At 42.0% G+C, this 18,347-nt stretch overlaps 1 protein-coding gene across 1 annotated transcript in view; it reads right to left on the bottom strand.

The window, feature by feature from the left end:
- KCNQ5 (potassium voltage-gated channel subfamily Q member 5) overlaps nucleotides 1-18,347 on the bottom strand; it is a 363,854-nt gene that overhangs the window by 55,561 nt on the left and 289,946 nt on the right. The window contains exons 3-4 of the mRNA XM_056856609.1: nucleotides 11,329-11,455; nucleotides 610-785 (exon numbers count right to left, since the gene is read on the bottom strand). Coding sequence (XP_056712587.1) covers nucleotides 610-785; nucleotides 11,329-11,455 — 303 coding nt within the window. The remainder of the gene's footprint in view (nucleotides 1-609; nucleotides 786-11,328; nucleotides 11,456-18,347) is intronic.

The following is an 18,347-nucleotide window of genomic DNA, read 5'->3' as shown; positions in this document are numbered from 1 at the left end:
AGGGCCTGCATTTTAAAGCCCTGATCTAAATTTTACTTTAGGCATGCCCTAGAGCTTGGATGTACCCAGTGGAATGTATAACTTTGAAAATCTGAACAGTAAACAAGCCTCAATGCCTTCCAAAAACCTCTGCTGAAAGTCTTTTCAGCATCCGAAGAAGCTTGCCTTGAGAGTGGGGGCTGCTATTCAAAAAACACAAGGCCAAAACCCCCTGGGGGAGGAAAGATGGCATGGTATAACCTGATCTTGATACTTAGATGGGAGACCACCAAAGAAGACTCTGCAGAAGAAGGCAATGGCAAACCACCTGCTTCTCCCTTGCTTGAAAGCCTCTTGCTGGGGTTGCCGTAGGTTGGTTGTGACTTGACAGCACTTACATACGCAAAGCTCCCTGGAGAATGCCTAAGTAGTTGCTCACTTCTTTTACTCCTGGTCTTAGAATAGTTAAAGATATGTATAACCAATTATGAAAGGTCTAAGTAATGTTCTGCATAATTTTAAAAGTGTAGGAAATTTCAACTCTTCATTGGAATCTTTTATTTTCTATCTTAGCACAAATCACTACAAAGGACAGTCAGACAAATTAACAGCACAGGGATGGGTACCTACTTTGCTATGTGCATAAACCACCGAACCTAACAATTTCCAAGTTCCTCCTCTTCGGTCCATGCGCACCATACGAAGGATCTGTAGGAAACGAAGACTTCTCAGTGCTGATGTTGCAAAAATGTTACCCTGAGTTTTTGCAGAAACAACTGCTATTGAAGCGATGAGAACAATGATGTCTGAAAGAAATATATTACAAAATATATTAATGTACTCAAATTGATCAGTAATATACGGGGTGAAGATGGTGATTAGAGCATAAAGAATATTTTGTTTTGTAATCTTAAATCAATTATATCTTGATTTGGCCTGCAAAGACAGGATTAAAATCCTGTTTATATGGAATACATGGCTAACACTAAAGGAAGAAAGCAAGTCACTTTCTAAGAGCTCTTGCAAATTTTGTACCTAATCTGGGTAAATTAGCTGTAATACTGGGTTATGGAGTTAACATTTAAGCAATGCACTTAAAACATTTTTAAAGGTTTTTTTAAAACAAAGAATCTAGAGAAGCAATAATGCCATGATGAGTAAAGCATTAAACTATCACCTATAGACAAAGCTTTCAAGAGCAATGGCGAAATTTAAGAATCTGAAAAGTAAAGCAAATGGATTTAATAATATCCCTACACATTAGAAAATAAAGTATCAGCCAACACTAGCCAGCATGGTATAGTGGTTAAGAACAGTGGTTTGGAGCGGTAGAGTCAGATCTGGAGAATCGGGTTTGATTCCCCAGTCCTCCACATGAGTGGCGGAGGCTAATCTGGTGAACTGAATTTCTTTTCCCACTCCTACAAATGAAACCAGCTGGGTGACCTTGGGCAAGTCACTCTCTCTCAGCCTCACCCACCTCACAGGGTGTCTGTTGTGGGGACGGGAAGGTAAGGTGATTGTAAACAGGTTTGAGTCTCCCTTAAGTGGCAGAGAAAGTTGGCATATAAAAACCAACTCTTCTTCTTCTTCTTCTTCTTCTTCTTCTTCTTCTTCTGTCAAAGCAAATGCCCTTTCACCCAATATTTGTAGTAATTTGCAAGCAAAAAGTCCTGTACCAGGCACTGTTATACATACATTTCATATGTATTTCAATGGGGCTCTCATCTGCTTTGGTGTATGCCAGCTTCCTGAGACCAAACTGGAAACAATTATTTAAATCCAAAATTATGGGCAATCCAGGTTCCCCCCCCCCCGCAATCGTCAGTGTGGCGCTTGGCTGCTCCCCCCCACCTCATTCACGTGGTGCTTGGCTGTCTCTCATCAGCATGGTGCCTCACAGGTAGGGCAGGCCAAGCAGGGGGCAATTCCTGTGGCAGGGTCAGATTCTCCTCTACAGCAGTTTCTCCTTCCTGCCATACCCCTGCCAGCTCTCCAGCCTACAACACCATCACTGCTGTGTTGTCTGCACTAATGGTCTTGTTTTTTGGGGGATTTATCCCCCTCCCCCATATATTTTTTTGTTTCAGATTTGTCTGCCTACCGGGGGGGGGGGGTCCTTCAAGTTTGCAGAAGTATCTGTTTGAGCTCACAAATTGTTTCTGCACACAGATAGGCAAATAGCTGACCCCCCCACTGATAATTCCTTGTATCACATGGTTTTCTGATTCTTTTCTAACCAATTTTGCTGTAAGGCAACCTTTTGAAACGCATGCAACATCTACCTATGCTGATGCTGGTGTGCTGGCAAACAAATTGGGGGGGAGGGCAAGGGTTGTTCTTGGCCAGATGTGCTTGGAGAGAGCCAAGCCAGCGCTGCTGCCAGCATCTCAGGGATTCGCCTGGCACTTGGCTGGAGACGGTGCAGTTCCTGGACAGGCATAAGGCATGCCTGTTGTTTTATCCAGCACTGCTGGCTCTAACAGTGCTACCAGAGTTTTGGTCGGTTGAGTGGATACCTGACCTTGAGAGCCAAGCAAAATGGTGTGATGTGGTGCTAGCACATGTGCCTGGGATTCCCTAACCCTGCTGTAAGATTTAGCAGATTTCCACGCTATCAAATGGAAATCTGTGTAAATGAAAGATCTGAATACTCCTACAATTTTTTTTTAAAGTTGATCTAATAAAGGATATGTTTTTGTCTTACTTACTTGCATCTCTTATTCATTGAGACTGCTATAGGTTTATTCCTACCAAAGACCGCATTGATTTTGAGCCACATAATGGAATTTATACTAATGTTCACAGTATTCTTGGTAATAAGTCAGGAATCTCTCTTTTATTGTTCAGACACAACGGCATCATTTTTAATAAACAAGTGAGAGTAATGTGAACTTTTACAAAACACCTTTAAGCTTTTCACAAACAAGTGTGTATACACATCAGTCATAGCTCTTTTCCTCATACAAACACTCTGTTGCCATTAACCCTCCATTTTGTTGACCTTTCTCCCTTTCTGTTTTGGCAATCAAGACCAGCTTTTCTCTACCAGTCATATGAGACTCAGCAAACAGGTTTTGGGTCATCCCTCAAACAAGAAAGGGGCAAAAGCAGTTGTAATTCCACAAAATCTCATTATACTTACTGGTGATAATGGCAGAGAAAATCATTCCCTCTATATAGCTCTCAGGCCATTAATAAGAGTCTTTCAGTAAAGGGTACTTTAGTACAAAGGTTCTGGCTGCCTTGGAAAGGCATTTCCCACGAAGACTGTCTCCAACACACCTTTCCCCTGTTCTTCCCTTATTTGCAAATATTCTATCTTTTTCACCTCTAGCAAATCAAGGAGCAGCCTAGGAAATAAGAATGTGGTGCTAGCCCTATCTAGCCCTATAACTATCTAGCCGTACAACTAAGGCTAGTATCAAGCTCCAAGTCGAAACTTTGCCCACCGAAGACTAACACTGTCCTGTAAGAGGCACAGTCCCATTCCTGGTAAACAATATATGCCTCCTTGTGTTTCCCTCTCTGGATTTGTGCTTGGATGGCTGCTAAACGTTGGCCACGCACACATGATCTGCTCCAGAATATAAGTGTGCCTGTGGTTACACAATTCTTATTCTGGCCTTTGAATGTATTGCCTTCCCAGAAGCTTGGGATCCCTGTCCTGGGCTTGGACTGGTGCCTGAATCCTCCTTGGATAGGTAGCTGTAAGCCCCTATTTCACCCTCTTACTCTATTTTTTGGCCTCTTGCTTCTCCCTTCTTCGGTGATACAAGTTCCATAGTGTTTGCATGACTTTTTGGAATATTTGTATCTTAATGCTGACACTGTAACACTCATTACTGTGTGATATTATTGTGACTGAGCGTGCTAATTATTCCCCATAATAAAACTATCTCCAATTTTATCATATTCATATTCAGGGTATCAGTACTTGTTCCAAACTTGTGTTAGGAGCCTTGTCACTTTGTCAAACGATGCTAGTCATTACTCCTACGGCATGCTACCGGGTGTAAATCCTAAACTATCAGCTCCCTCTATGGCAGGGGTTGGACGGGGTGGCCCTTATGGTCTCTTTCAACCTTGTGAACTTGTGAGCTCCTAGGACTGAAAGGTGGTAGAAAGACTCCTCCCCCCTTATGCCACCAAATTGTGATTTTGGGCTGAATAGGGAAGTGGACTGCATTCACATGGTTTTGTCTTTAGTCCGCATGTATCCCTGATCACAACTGGTAACAGTTTACAGACAAGCACACACATAGTTAAATTCTGCCTGTTCCTCTGTCAGGTCCTTTGCTTTTCTCTTCTGCCCTCTCCTGTAAAGCAAAGCTAGAGGCTTGTTTGCTAGAGTAAGTGGGAAAGATGGGTAGGTAATGGGACATGGAAAAGTGAGGTATATTACTAAAAGGTAATGGGAATATTTCCCCATAAAAGCTTGATAACTGGAAATTCTTTTAGTTGTATAATGGAAAATTCAGTTGTTCAGATATCACCACTATTTCTAATATCACCATAATTTTTCTCATAGCAAAAAGTAACGCTATTAGTGGGTGTGTTGTTGATGTTATCCGTAAGGTTGAGTAACTGCCTATTCAAGAGATTGTGTCTTCTTAAGAGCTGATTCAATTTTTTTGGGGGGAATAACTGTGAAACAAATAGCTTTTGCATAAATTCATGAGTTATTAGGCTTCATCATCAGCTGATTTTAACATGTCTCATCTCATACAAACATTAAGCATATATGAGACTATTTGCTCCCTAGCTTAAACTTTACTTGATAGAGCTTTGAGTTTGAGAAGTAAATGTTAAGGCAAACCAAAGAAGCCAGTTTTGCCTTATCTATTTGCCACAAAACATAAAAGTTCAATACTAGTTGGCCACAGCTTTATTTATTTATCATATTTGTAGTCTGCATCTCTTCCAGATTAAATGCATAACATTACAATTTAATTGATAATTCAGTACTACCATAAATGCAAAAACACAAGCAAAATCAATATACAATGCATAACAATAACAACAATAGCCAGTTCACAGCAACAGAAAAAAAATTAACCAAAAGTCTATGGGAAAATTGAGAAACCTTGGCCTGGTGCTGGAAACTGAAAAATAGGTGCTAAATGAACAGTTGTATGACGGTGTTCCACAGGCAGAGCTCTACAACAGAAACTGCCTCTTATGGGTAGCCTCCTACGTCACTCAGTTATCTGAGAGAAAAGTGGGCTTGTAAGTATTTTAAAATAAAACAAAAACATGAATAAATGGCAGGAACACATTTTCTTTTTTGACAACAGACATTTCCAATTAAAACGCTACTATAGCTATAAATGCTGGACAAACCAGAAGGCAGAAATTGATGCCGGGTACAACCTGTCCAACATGTAGCCAAAGACAGCACATATATTTCAAAGGTACTTTCTTTGAAGCCACCCTCCTTTGTTGTTCTCACTCAAGGTCTTCTGAATCTTTCATTATGAAAAGAAGTGACGTTTGTGGATACCACTCAAATATTTGTTATACACATCTGTATTACAGCCACGTTTCCATTATGCAATCCCACGTGGCTGCAGGTAAATGATATGACCTTGTGGCTAGGGAAAATACCATGGGTCTTTACCATGCAATTGACAGTCTAGATACCAATTACATGGGAGAAATCCACGTGGTTGTGTCACTCACGTGCAGGCATCAGTTACCTGGGACTGCATAATGGAAAATGGGATCCAGCATGGCTGCAGTTATGAATACAGAATACTCTAGTGGTCAGTTCCTGTTGGGAAGGTTTCTTGACACAGAGAAACTGAACTGAAATTGCCAGAGTGTCACAACCATGGATCACCACAACAATCTGGGAAAAGGGTGCCAACAATAAACAATTGTGCAAATCTATCCTGAGTTCAACTGCAGCAGATCCAAAGCACTTCCCTTCCCCCATACCAGTAGCATTGGGTTTTCAAAAAAACACTATACTGGAAACATTTTATCATTTATTTCATTTTTTCCCCTTCATGAGAATGTTAATATAGCTAACATACTCCACTACATGGGGCTTTGTTGGGTTTGGGAAGCATTTACATTGATATTCACTGTGGTATTTTATGCATGGGTTGTTTCTGTGGCGATCACTCCCCATCTACTTTGAGGCTTTGCTTTCATTATACACGTCTTTCCCGACCTTTAGAAGTCACTTTGCTCTCTCCTCGCGTATTCCCCGTGTTTTTTGGATGCTGCCAGAAACAGCATCCAGAAAACGAGGGGGAAATGCAGGGAGAGAGCAAAGTGACTTCTAAAGGTTGGAAAAGACATGCATAATGAAGAAAATGGCTGCTTTGAGCATTGGACTTTATGGCATTGAAGTCCCTCCCCTCCCCAAACCCAACCCCCTTCAGGCTCCGCCCCTAAAACTCCTGCCACAAGGCTAACAAAGGTTGAGAACCCCTGTGCTAAGTGTTACTTGGAAGAAGGGAGAGTGGAATAGGTGACACTTGCTCAGTGCAAAAATTCCACAGCCTCAGGCAACTATAGAAGTATTCAAGGAGAAGTCCAGTTTTATTAGAACAAGTATAAACAACTATATTGGGTAGGAACAGTCTTTCATACTGACCAAATTAAACTGGAGGAGAATAAGGCTGAACTATCAGTAAAACCAGGGTTAGAACTGCTCCAATCTCTGATGTACTAGAATTACTAGAAAACATGTAGCGGACTTCTAAACTTTAGATTCCATGTATTTAATAGCATCTACTTTCAACCCTACTGTAATAGAGAAGTTGACTAACTGTTATTAGCAAGCTTAAAAATACTAAAGTAGATTATTTTGGAAACATTTTTTGTCATCAAATTTTTTTTGAAATTTTATGTGTGGCAGTTCCTGCCACAGATGTTTACGAACACTTGCTCAATTTAAGAACACTTGCTCAATTTATTTTTATTGTTCTATTACAATAATCAGCAAGATGTTGAAGATCAGCAGTGACATCATAATAAAGCATAAAAGTAAAATTCTTTACTAGAATCCTGTGATGTACCTGACCTAAGCTGATTTTTTTCTTCTGACCTTTACTAAGAGTTACTTGCACTTGAATAAAACCTGTGGAAATACAACAGTTCCTGAAAAAGAGAGTTCTCAGAATGGGAAAGAAGATTAAAGGTCAAGAAAGTTCTCTCGCCTTGGTTACCTGACCTGTCTGCATTTATTTGAGAGAAGAAAAGAGGAAGATGCTTGGCCGTGCTACAAAACACATTGCTGCACTAGCAAACTTGTACAAGCCTTTCTTCACAGGTCGTTATCTTATCATTACCAATACAGTGAGCTCTGGCTTGTTACTTGGAACTGCAGATGTACTTCAGCAATCTGTGGAGAGAAGGCTAAAGCCCACAAAAAACTGGGATACTGCCCGTACATCTCACATGTTTATTACAGGATGCTCCATGGGCCCACTGCTACATTACTGGTACTTCTGGATAGACAAAATAGCTGCAGGAAAAGGAGCTAAAACTATTAAAGTTGTCATCGTAAAGGTAGCAATTGACCAGGGCTTTGCTCCATTCTTTGGATGCTGGTATTTCATGGCAATGGGGCTGCTCCAAGGTCAAAGTGTGACAGAAAGCTGGAATGAATTTAAATTGAAGTTCTGGGACTATTATTTGGCAGAACTCTCTTTGTGGCCAGCAGCTCAGATGATCAACTTTCTGTTTCTTCCTCCCAAATACCGAGTTTTATTTGTGAATGTAGTAACATTGGGATGGAATGTCTACCTTTCATACCTCAAACACAGAAATGAAGGAGAGTGAAGAAGTGAAGGACAGATCAATTTCATTTAAATGATTAGGATGGATGCAAATATATATGAAATTGGTGACGTATCCTTGGAATTCTCCTTTTTTCATTCTCTTTGGACTGCTCACTCCTGATTAATAATCATTGGATATGAAGTATGCACAGCCTTGAGGGATGCTGTACTATTTGGCAAAGTGAGGCACCAGGTAGTAAATGAATAGCAAACTATATACATAATTTATTATTGGATTTTTAATGTTTTGTGTGCCATTTGGAGTTTTCTGTTTGCATTTAGATATAATTAATTAATTAAGAAAACGTTTGTGCCACCTCTCCAGGAAACTGCCCATGTGGTTTACAAAACAAAAACAGTATAAGATATTAATTAACATCTAGCAATAAAAACCCAGCCCAGCATAAAAACACAGACCATGGTCTTACTGACAGCTTAAAATAACAATTTCCAGAATAAAATAGTATCAAAAGATCAAACTCTTAATTAGAAGCCTGGGTGAGCAGTACATTTTGACCTGGCACCTTAAAGAAAGCAACATATGCACCAGGTGAGCCTAAAGATGAAGGGCATTCCATAAGCAAGGAGCCACTATTGAAAAATCTCTGTCTCTGGTTGCCACCTGCCCCACCTCTGTTTATGAGACAGTTTTTAACTGGTGGGTTGGACAACATGGAAGGAGGCAATCTTTAATCATACCATGAGGAAATCACACAATCCATGGTTTCTTCAAGATGAGAACAAATCTTGGCATTCCCCAGGTTTGCATACTTTCCCCCTCTTCCCCTCAAGTGCTGTTTGAAGACTCTTGATTTAGAACTAATCACAATTTCTTATAACATCTGAATTGAACACTTAAACAAACTGAAGTTTGTTTCATGCAATCAAACTATGGTTTAATTCTGATTTAAGACCCTGTTTTGTAGATTGAAAAAGTGCCAGATTTGGATGTCACAACAAATTGCAATTAGTTCTAAGTCAGGAAGGCTTCCATGGAATACAAGTAAAAAGGGGAGGGGGAATGTGAGCTTATGGACTTAATGTTTTTTTTTGTCATAAACAAACAATGGCTTGTTTATGACTTTTGAATGCAGCTTCTGACTCAGCACTAAATTACTTTAGACCATTCTGTCAATGCTCGTTTAATTTGTTATCGTGAGCTGGAGAGAGCATTGCAGTTGCTTGTGATCTTCTTCGATTCATTACCCAGCCATTTTAGCAGAACTTGCTCAGGACATGCTCCATTGCATTTGTTCTCTCCATCTGGAGTTTTAATGAAATGCAGAGAACTTATGCATGGTGCACCTAATAGTATAACATTATTTTTATTTATTTAAAATATTGATATACCTCTCTGCCTAATTTGGGCCCTCAAGAAGGCAAACAGTTAAAAGACATTAAACATCAACTTTAAAAACGGTGCACATGTAAAAACAACAATTAAAACAAACAGAAAAGGGAGTACATACGTGAATCACACATTTTTAATTAATCCAATGCTGTTTAATAAATCACCCATCAAAAGACAGGGAAGACAAATATTTCTTTTAAAACAGAAATAGTTCTTGGATCCTCCTATCTGTGAGACCCCTATTCTCTACCATGACAGCTTCACTCATCTGAAGAGGGCCGTTTGCAGGTGCCAAGTTACAAATGGGCAAAATCAACAACTGCCCACACATTTGCCTATTCTGATGTGGCCCCTATCTTATGGAATGGTCTGCATGAAGAGTCAGGAAGGCTCCCATTCTCCTGGCATTATGCAAACTATACAAAACTTAATTATTCAAGAGGGCTTTTCTATGTGGGCAATAATGTTACACTGTAAGTAGGATCCTACGATGTAATTTTGCATCATTTAATGTGTCATGTTAATACTTAAGCTTTGCTTCTGTTTTTAGATTTCTAGTTGGTTCTACATGCCTAATCCTATTGCATTATTTATTGAATGTCCCATCCTATTGATTGTGTAGTCTGCCCTGAATCCCAGTGAGAAAGGGGAATTATAAACAAATAAAAGAAAGAAAGAAAGAAAGAAAGAAAGAAAGAAAGAAAGAAAGAAAGAAAGAAAGAAAGAAAGAAAGAAAGATTCATTAATTAGTAAGATCCATATTTTAGGGGTCTCGCAGATAGGAGGGTCCAAGGACAATTTCTGTTTTAAAAGAAACATTTGTCTTCCCTGTCTTTTGATGGGTGATTTATTAAGCAGCATTGGATTAATTAAACATGTGTAATTCACATTTGTACTCTCTTTTCTGTTTGATTTAATTGTTGTTTTTATATGTGCACTGTTTTTAAAGTTCATGTTTAATGTCTTTTAACTGTTTGCCTTCTTGAGGGTCCAAATTAGGCAGAAAGGCATATCAATGAGTCACTTTGAGAAAACTACTGCTATATTCTCCTCCAGCACATGCCCAAAGTGTTGATTTTCCTAATTTCAAATACTGTCGCAGCTGGTATATAGGTTAGAAGCAGTCTTCTATCCCAAATGTATGGCCCAGAAACAAATTACAGTAAGAGGTTAACAGACTTTTCCAGACCAGTCAAGAATACACATTTAAAATTTAGCAATCTCCCTCCTTGCCAATCCTGGACTACTAATCCAGTCTCTAGCCTCCACCCCACGTGCATAGCTGTTTTTAAAGTAAATTTAAAGAGATGTAAGATCTGATCATGGATCTCAAAAGTCTCGTAAAGTCTGAATGTGAAACTTAAATAAGAGAGACATGCTCAGTACCTGGGAGAGACATGATCAGTACCAAAAGTGTGGACTGAGTTTTTTTATACTGGATATATCCCCTGCCACGTGCAATCCAGAGTCCCCCTCCATTACTCCAATCATGTGGAAGCATACTGCAAAAGAAGGGGGGTGTCTTTAGATTACCTTACCTCTCACAAAAATATCCAATTCCCTTGAAATTCCCCCCTAAATCTGCACTCACAGGCTTCAATGGAAACTCTTTTCCACTGTGACAATAGGATTTCCTCCTCTCCTCAAGGCTGAGCAAGGATTCTTTCTCACTGTTCTTCTCACCAAAGGGCTAATGGGCCCAAGCAATCCTTATAAAACCAACACCCCCTTTAGGTCTAGATGTAAGTGACCTACAGAAGGGGAAGCATGCATGTGGAAGGTTAAAGTCAAGGTAAAGTAAAATGCAACAAGGAATGCCAATATAGAAACACCATCAATTACCCTGGTGAAAAACTATAACAACTAGACATTAAGGTGAATGTAGGGGCTACAACAAGCAGACAGGCTTCCCATCCTCTTCTTTAAAAAGGAAAAGATATGCAACCATCTTTGCCATCAGTGGCATTCTCTAGTCAATAAATCAGATGCACATGATATATTCTAGACAAGTATAAATCTTTTCCTTTCCAGAGAGATTATGGAAAATCCATGCACCTATCAAGATCATAGCCATTACAGTTGGCCTCTGACGCAAATAAAAATGACTGCAAGTAGAATTCTATTCTTCAGGTTTTCACCCAGGCATGAGACAGATGATATTGTTGTCATTCATAATGAAGTTAGCCTCTGCTGAATACTTACCAATTACACAGAATGGTTTCCTTGCAAATCGCAGCCTTCCTTGCCATCCACGGTATCGACAACAGCAGCCAGCAGACCAGATGCGTACGATAAATTCAAAACCAAAGACAACAATCATGACAGACTCCTAAAAGGGACAAATAAGAAACACAGCTGGTGAAGTCAACAGTGTAAAAAACAAAAGCAAATGCTTGTCAGGGCTGGCTAATTAATCTCAAGCAGCTGCAATGTAAATGGCACACTTAAAAAAAATGAAATGAAGTACAACCAGAACTTAAAAACCTATATACTCACATAATATTTATGTAGCATACAAGACTGCAGGTGTCAAACTGTTTAAAAAGACCCCCTTCATGTAGAAAATAAGCACGTCAGAGAAGGGGCTAGACTTGAACCGTAGTCCTTTACATGTCTTAATTTTTAATTGGCAGTCTTTTATGGCGGTACGGGTAGTACTTTATATGGGAAAATATTAATAAATGTGATCCCATATGCAATCTATAATAGTGTTGCGCCACGCCTGGCACTCTGGGCGGAGAGGTCCACTTGGCCTCGCCAGAGGGAACGATAGTAAGGGGCAAAGAGCAGGGACAAGAAGAGACGAGAGGACTGCAGGAGAGATTAGATGGAGAGAAAGACAGGGTATCGCAAGACAAAGGAGAGACAGCCAGTAAGACAGAGGAAGCACAAACAGGGAAGGAAAGAGGAAAACAAAGGGTTAACCAGAAGTTAGGGGAGAGACAGGTTGGAAGGAGGATTCAGACAGGTGTGACTGTACAACACCTGAAAGAGAGAAAGAAGGGGGCAGATGTTAATTGGTGGGTGGGGCAGGTTCTGCAGGGAAAAGGTTAAGAAGGGATGTAGATTTGCTGGCCGAGGAGGAGAAGGGCATAGGAGATGGCCGCCGACAGTTAGCGGTCTACCTCCAAAGAAGCCACGAGTGACAGAGAGAGACGAGAGGTCTCTATAACTCGGAAGTCTGAGGCAAAGCAAAAAAGGAAAGAGGGTGAAGACAATCTAAGGAGCAAGACGGGATAAGTGAGGGTTGGAGAAAAGGGGAGTGTGCGACACGGAGCAACCAATGGGAGAACAGGTGAGCCCTGACAAGTGTATTCTAGGAAATCCTCTCGCATGTATAATTTAGTTCCAAAGTAAGGGAAATTATCTTCTTAAATGTATCGTCTATAACCAGAATTCAGGCAACATACTCCAAACAGGTTCCTTCAGAGCATAAAATGCTGTATGATTTTAAGCCAGGGGTGGGGAACGTCAGGCCCGGGGGCCTTATAAGGCCCGCGAAATCATTTGGTCTGGCCCTTCATGGATCCTGGCAGATCTCTAGCTCAGAAGGATGCTGCCCTGCCTGAATCTCTTGGGCCCAGCTGGGGACAGCAGAGCTCAAAAGCGAGTAGCTCCATGTGGCAGACACTCGGAGCCGTCTCCGGTCGTGCCTCTTGGCTAAAGGTCTGACCAAACATAGCAGGCTAATTTTTAAGTTGATAATTTTGTATGGCCCGCGAATGATGTTATAAATATCCAAATGGCCCTTGGCAGAAAAAAGGTTCCCCGCCCCTGTTTTAAGCCATCATTACGTGTGGTATGATCACACCTCTTTTGTCCTTCTGTCTCTAGTCAACAGGTTTTACAGGTTTTTGTAATGTTTTCAAAAACCTGAAAAACTTGTTTGACCAGAGAGATTAGTTGGACAAATTAATTAGTGCTGTTCCAACTCTTTAATGAGAGAGTCGATCCCAAGCAGATTTTGAGAAAGTTGAAAGTTGATAAGTTGTTAATTATTCTGTTAATTGTGTGTTTATTGCATAGAAGCCACAACTTGGATTTTCTGCAAAAAAAGTCTTGGGTCATCTAGGAATTAATATAGACCCTCAGGGGAACAACATTATGCAGCCTTTGAATCATTCTAAAACTGTCTTCAATCCCAGTGTCTAATCTAAACTGTCCTCTAGAGACTCTAAATTTTATCTGTCTGAAGGACTCTAAAGCTACTTATATTTTATATTTATTTATTTATTTTTAAATATTGTTGCTTTACTTGAGGTTTCTCAATAAACATTCAAATAATAGAAATCAAAATAATAACCAAAACAAGAATGGGTATACTAAAAAACAGGTGTGGTGTCACAGTATCACCGAAAATCAACTTTCAGGGTATTGCTGTTACATTGTATTATTTTGAAATTATTAAGGGATCATGAGCTACATGTAGCAGAGATGGGCAGCCCATTCCTGAAGGGGGAGGCAAAACTCCGTTGGGGCCGGCATGACCCCACACTGGCGTAGGTGCCATCTTATCACGGAATAGAGTGGCACCTATGCTGGCATGGGGGCAAACACACTGGTGTCCAGGCGCTGATGGCCCCCGCCACCAGCACAGCTCACGCCGGTGTGGGGGGCATTGCCCGGGTGGCGCTGCCTTTAGGCAGCCTCCACAGACCTTTCACCCTAGGAACACCTCCTTGAGCAGTGGTGGAGCTGTGCCACCTTTTTTGGTGTTTTCAATAAGGCATTTCCCCCTTTTTTCTTTATTTTATTTTTAAAATACTTTTTTGGGCTCTGCGGTGGCCAGGAAACCTGTGAGGAGGTGGCATGGCTCTGTATTTGATTCCTGTCCACTGCAGATCTACCCCCACTTCAGGATTGTACTCTAAATTACTTATAAAAAGCTCATTAAGCAGTTTGTCAAATAATAATTAACATTTTATTTGGCAGATGAAAGTATTTTCCTGTCCAGGAAAAAGCTGTTCTACATCAGCTGACAAATCTGTTATCCTTACAGGCTGGTACAAGATTTGTAAGACAGAGTTAAAAATAAATTAAACACAGGAATATTTGCAAAGTGGTGACCCACCTTTGATTTTTTGCTAATAAATCCCTCATGTTTTTACTCTGTAAGAAACTACACTTCCTTAATAAGTTAATTTCACATAGCACCTATGGCTTACTAATCTACCTTTCACCAACATACTTTAATTGCCTACTTGTTGAGTGCAATAATGCTCTAATAATTTATTTAACAATATTATAATATACATACCATCCCCTCAGCAACCAGTACAATCTATTGTACTACAAGCTAGTGACGAATACTGTGGCTACACTGCTAGTCAGGGCCAGCTATAGGGAGCTTATATCCCCAATGTTGAGCATGTGCTGCTCCACTGTACCTTCTATAATGATCTTAGAAAAATATTTACTACATCTACCCTCCAAAAAACCTTGGGAACATCAGAGGAATGGTATAACTCCTTTCTTCTGGCAGACCTTAAATCAGAAACCTTGGACAAAGTTGCCAGATTCTGTGCAGCTCTGAGTCTTGCCAAGGTTCAATATTGATTCAGTGATACGCTTTGGTGCGCACACATACATGCATATAGGGTCTTGTAGCCACTCAGTTCATGTATGTTTTACTCTGCTAGTCTATGATTGTAATAAATGACTAACTTACATATGTCCCCAATACTACAGCAATTATACTGGCTACTGATCCAATCGTGAGCCCAATTCATGGTGTTGGTGTTGACTTTAACACCCTATAGGGTTTGGGACCAGGGAATCTGAAGGAATGTCTTCTCCCATACACTCCTGCCTGGGAATTAAGATTGCGGGGACATGACCTCCTGACTGTCCCATCAATTAAAGATGCTTGGTTGGTGGGTACATGAGAGAGGGCCTTATCCATGGCAGCCCCACAATTAAGGAACAGCTTCCCCAGGCAGGTATGCCTGGCTCCCTCATTGTCTATCCTCAGGAGATAGTTGAAGACAGTTTTATTTAGGACTGTATTTGATTCATTTACATTTTATTACCGGCATTCCTAATTTGTTTTTTTTTTAATAGTGACTTTTATGGGTTTTATAATTGTTATTTTTATTGTGTTTTATAATGTTTTATTTATATTGTAAGCCACCTTGAGTTTTGCAAGAGAGAAAAGAGGCTAATAAATGTTTTAAATAAATAAATCTATTTTGTACTTTATATTATGGCACTGACAGTGAAGTACAACTAAAGAAAAAAAAAGGGGGGGGGGAAGAAACTCAACCTGAAAGTGAGGGGAAACCAAAAGGGCTGAGCTAAACACTGTCTAGTGTAACAACAAATGAATATACTTTTATTGTATAGTGTTCACAATTGTATTTAAAACACAGGGCCTAAAATACAGGCTTCCTAAAAAGCACAAAGGATAATTGGTTACAAATATTACAAACACATACACAGTTGATGCTAATACATAAGGTAAAAGGTAAAGGTCCCCTGTGCAAGCACTTGGTCATTCCTGACCCATGGGGTGACGTCACATCCCGACGTTTCCTAGGCAGACTTTTTTTTTTTTACAGGGTGGTTTGCCAGTGCCTTCCCCAGTCATCTTCCTTTACCCCCAGCATGCTGGGTATTCATTTTACCAACCTCAGAAGGATGGAAGGCTGAGTCAACCTTGAGCCGGCTACCTGAATCCGACTTCCGTCGGTATTGAACTCAGGTCGTGAGCAGAGCTTGGGACTGCAGTACTGCAGCTTACCACTCTGCACCACGGGGGCTCATTGGCTGGGATAGAGCGGGGTTCATATTCCCCCCTGCAATGCTGTTCCCCCCAACCTTGCTGCCTCTTCAAAATTAGATATTAATAAAACTCTATAACAAGTTTAAAGGGATGAAAACTCAAAATGTAGTGTCAATTTTAGATTTAGGGCTTAAAACCAGGGGTCTTTAGTTCTAAAGCCAATTTACACAGAGTAAGGGTTCCCAACTACTCAATTCACCAGGCTGTCCGCTGACCCTCGTTGGTGGGCAGAAGCAGGCCCAGCGGACGAGGCAGAGGCAATGAGCGTCCCTGGCGCGATGACATCACTTCTGCAGGGATATCCTGCTTTTTCTCAGAAGTTCCACAGTCAGTCAGTCAGTCAGTCAGTCAGTCAGTCAGTCTCTCTCTCTCTCTCTCTCTCTCAGCTAATGATGTAGCTAGGAACATATCTCTGTCTCTTCTCTTTACTGTAAAGTATGTTAGTTCCTGCAGTCCAAGGGGTATTCTTCACGGAGATTTGCTGCTGTTTCGACGCTGATTTGCGCCGGAGTCAAATTTTGGTTATTCACTGGAGATCCGTATTTCCCCCCATTTTTTCATGCTCGGAAGCCCATGAAAAAATGTTTGCTTGGCTCCACGGGACGTCTCCTTTCTCCTCCCCCAAGAACGGTGATTGGCTGGGGGAGTTTCGTGCTCGGACAAGAATACCGCCCCTTTTGCTGCCTGCCTAGAATCCTGGCACTTCTCTCCCTCCGTCCCCGCACGCCTTCCCCGCCCCTTGCCCGGGATGGGCCTTGGAGCTGGGCCCACACCTCCAAGCCCAGGGGGACGTCGGACGGACGGCTCCAGGGGGAGACCGGCGGGGCCACGCCATGTGTTCATCGCGCGCTGGGGGTGGTGGTGGTGGCAGCTCAGTCTAGGGCAGCTGGACCCGTGGGGGGGATGTTCAAGGGAAGGGGCTGTTGGCCCCTCTACCCCAGCGGGGAGGGGGGATTTTTGAGAAATCGGATGGGAAAAATGTGCATCCTGAGAGCGGAAAACCAAAGGCGAAACTCCCTCCCATCACTCTTCTGAAGAGGGGCGGCCAGCCTGCTCTTATCTCCCTCCTCTCTCTCGATGCACTGTGGCCGGATCATGGCCGGCGCGCAATCCAGGGGCCTTCTTTCCTCTCCCCCCTCCCGCCATGCACACTGGCTGGATCGGGGCTGGCGTGCAAGCTAGGAGCCCTCCTGTCTTTCACGATGCAATGTGGCCGGATCATGGCCGGCGCACAATCCAGGGGCCTTCTTTCCTCTCCCCCCCCCGCCATGCCCCTCTACCCCAGCGGGAAGGGGGGATTTTTGAGAATTCAGATGGAAAAAATGTGCATCCTGAGAGCGGAAAACCCAAGGCGAAACTCCCTCCCATCACTCTTCTGAAGAGTGGCGGCCAGCCTGCTCTTAGCTCCCTCCTCTCTCTCGATACACTGTGGCCGGATCATGGCCGGCGCGCAATCCAGGGGCCTTCTTTCCTCTCCCCCCCCCGCCATGCACACTGGCTGGATTGGGGCTGGCACGCAAGCTAGGAGCCCTCCAGTCTCTCACGATGCAATGTGGCCGGATCATGGCCGGCGTGCAATCCAGGGGCTTTTTCCTCCCCCCCCGCCATTCCCACTTTCAGCTAAACACTTCTCTGGGCAAATGGATTCCATGCCCCCTCCAATCCTGTCAATCAAAGGGCAATGGGTTCCACACCTATAGAAAATAGAAGGAAGCTTTGAGGAAAGCGCTGCCTTGCCCCCCCACCCCAATTTGGAATCTGACTGTTCCAAAAGCAGAACAGAGCGAGGGTGGAAGAAAAATGGAGGAGATCAGAGGGACTGGTGCTTGTTTTTTTGTGCTGGGGCTGGTGAACTGCATGAGATAATCTGCTGGGCAGAGTTGGGGCGGAGCTGGGGGCAGGCATAAACAATGAGCCTGTTGGAAGGGGAGGCCTCCTGCAAAAGGGACAGACCAAACCGTTGTCAAATACAGCGTGCTTTGTTCCCATGAAAAACCAAAACTACAGATAATTGACGGGGATAAATCACGGCCATGAAAAAAACATTTAAATTGTGTGTTTTTTTAGTCCATGGCAAAACAGAAGCAAAATCTACCGTGAAAAATGCCCCCAAGTTTTTATCTACACTTTGATCAGTTTGCTTGTGACTGGTGGGCAGGACATGAACCGAATAGAGCCTTGGCTACTTACCGTGAAGGCTTCTTCTGCTCAGAGGGACGAAGGGCATCTTTATGATGGGTGTTTCCTTTTCCTCTTAGCTCGGGAGGCAGGATTTAATATTTAAATTTTTCCTGGCTTCTCAGGGTAAACGCCCTCTACTGCCAGTTCTAACACTTTCCAAGCCTTAGAATATTAGTAGGGTAGAAAAACTAAGAAATACGTTATACCTCATGAAATTGTAACTTAGAACTATACGAACTATGAACTTCAGCAATAACCA

Source organism: Euleptes europaea, chromosome 10 (genome assembly GCF_029931775.1).
Source record: "Euleptes europaea isolate rEulEur1 chromosome 10, rEulEur1.hap1, whole genome shotgun sequence".
Taxonomy (NCBI): domain Eukaryota; kingdom Metazoa; phylum Chordata; class Lepidosauria; order Squamata; family Sphaerodactylidae; genus Euleptes; species Euleptes europaea.
Note: the sequence above shows the minus strand (reverse complement) of the source record. Positions and strands in the feature narration are given on the sequence as shown.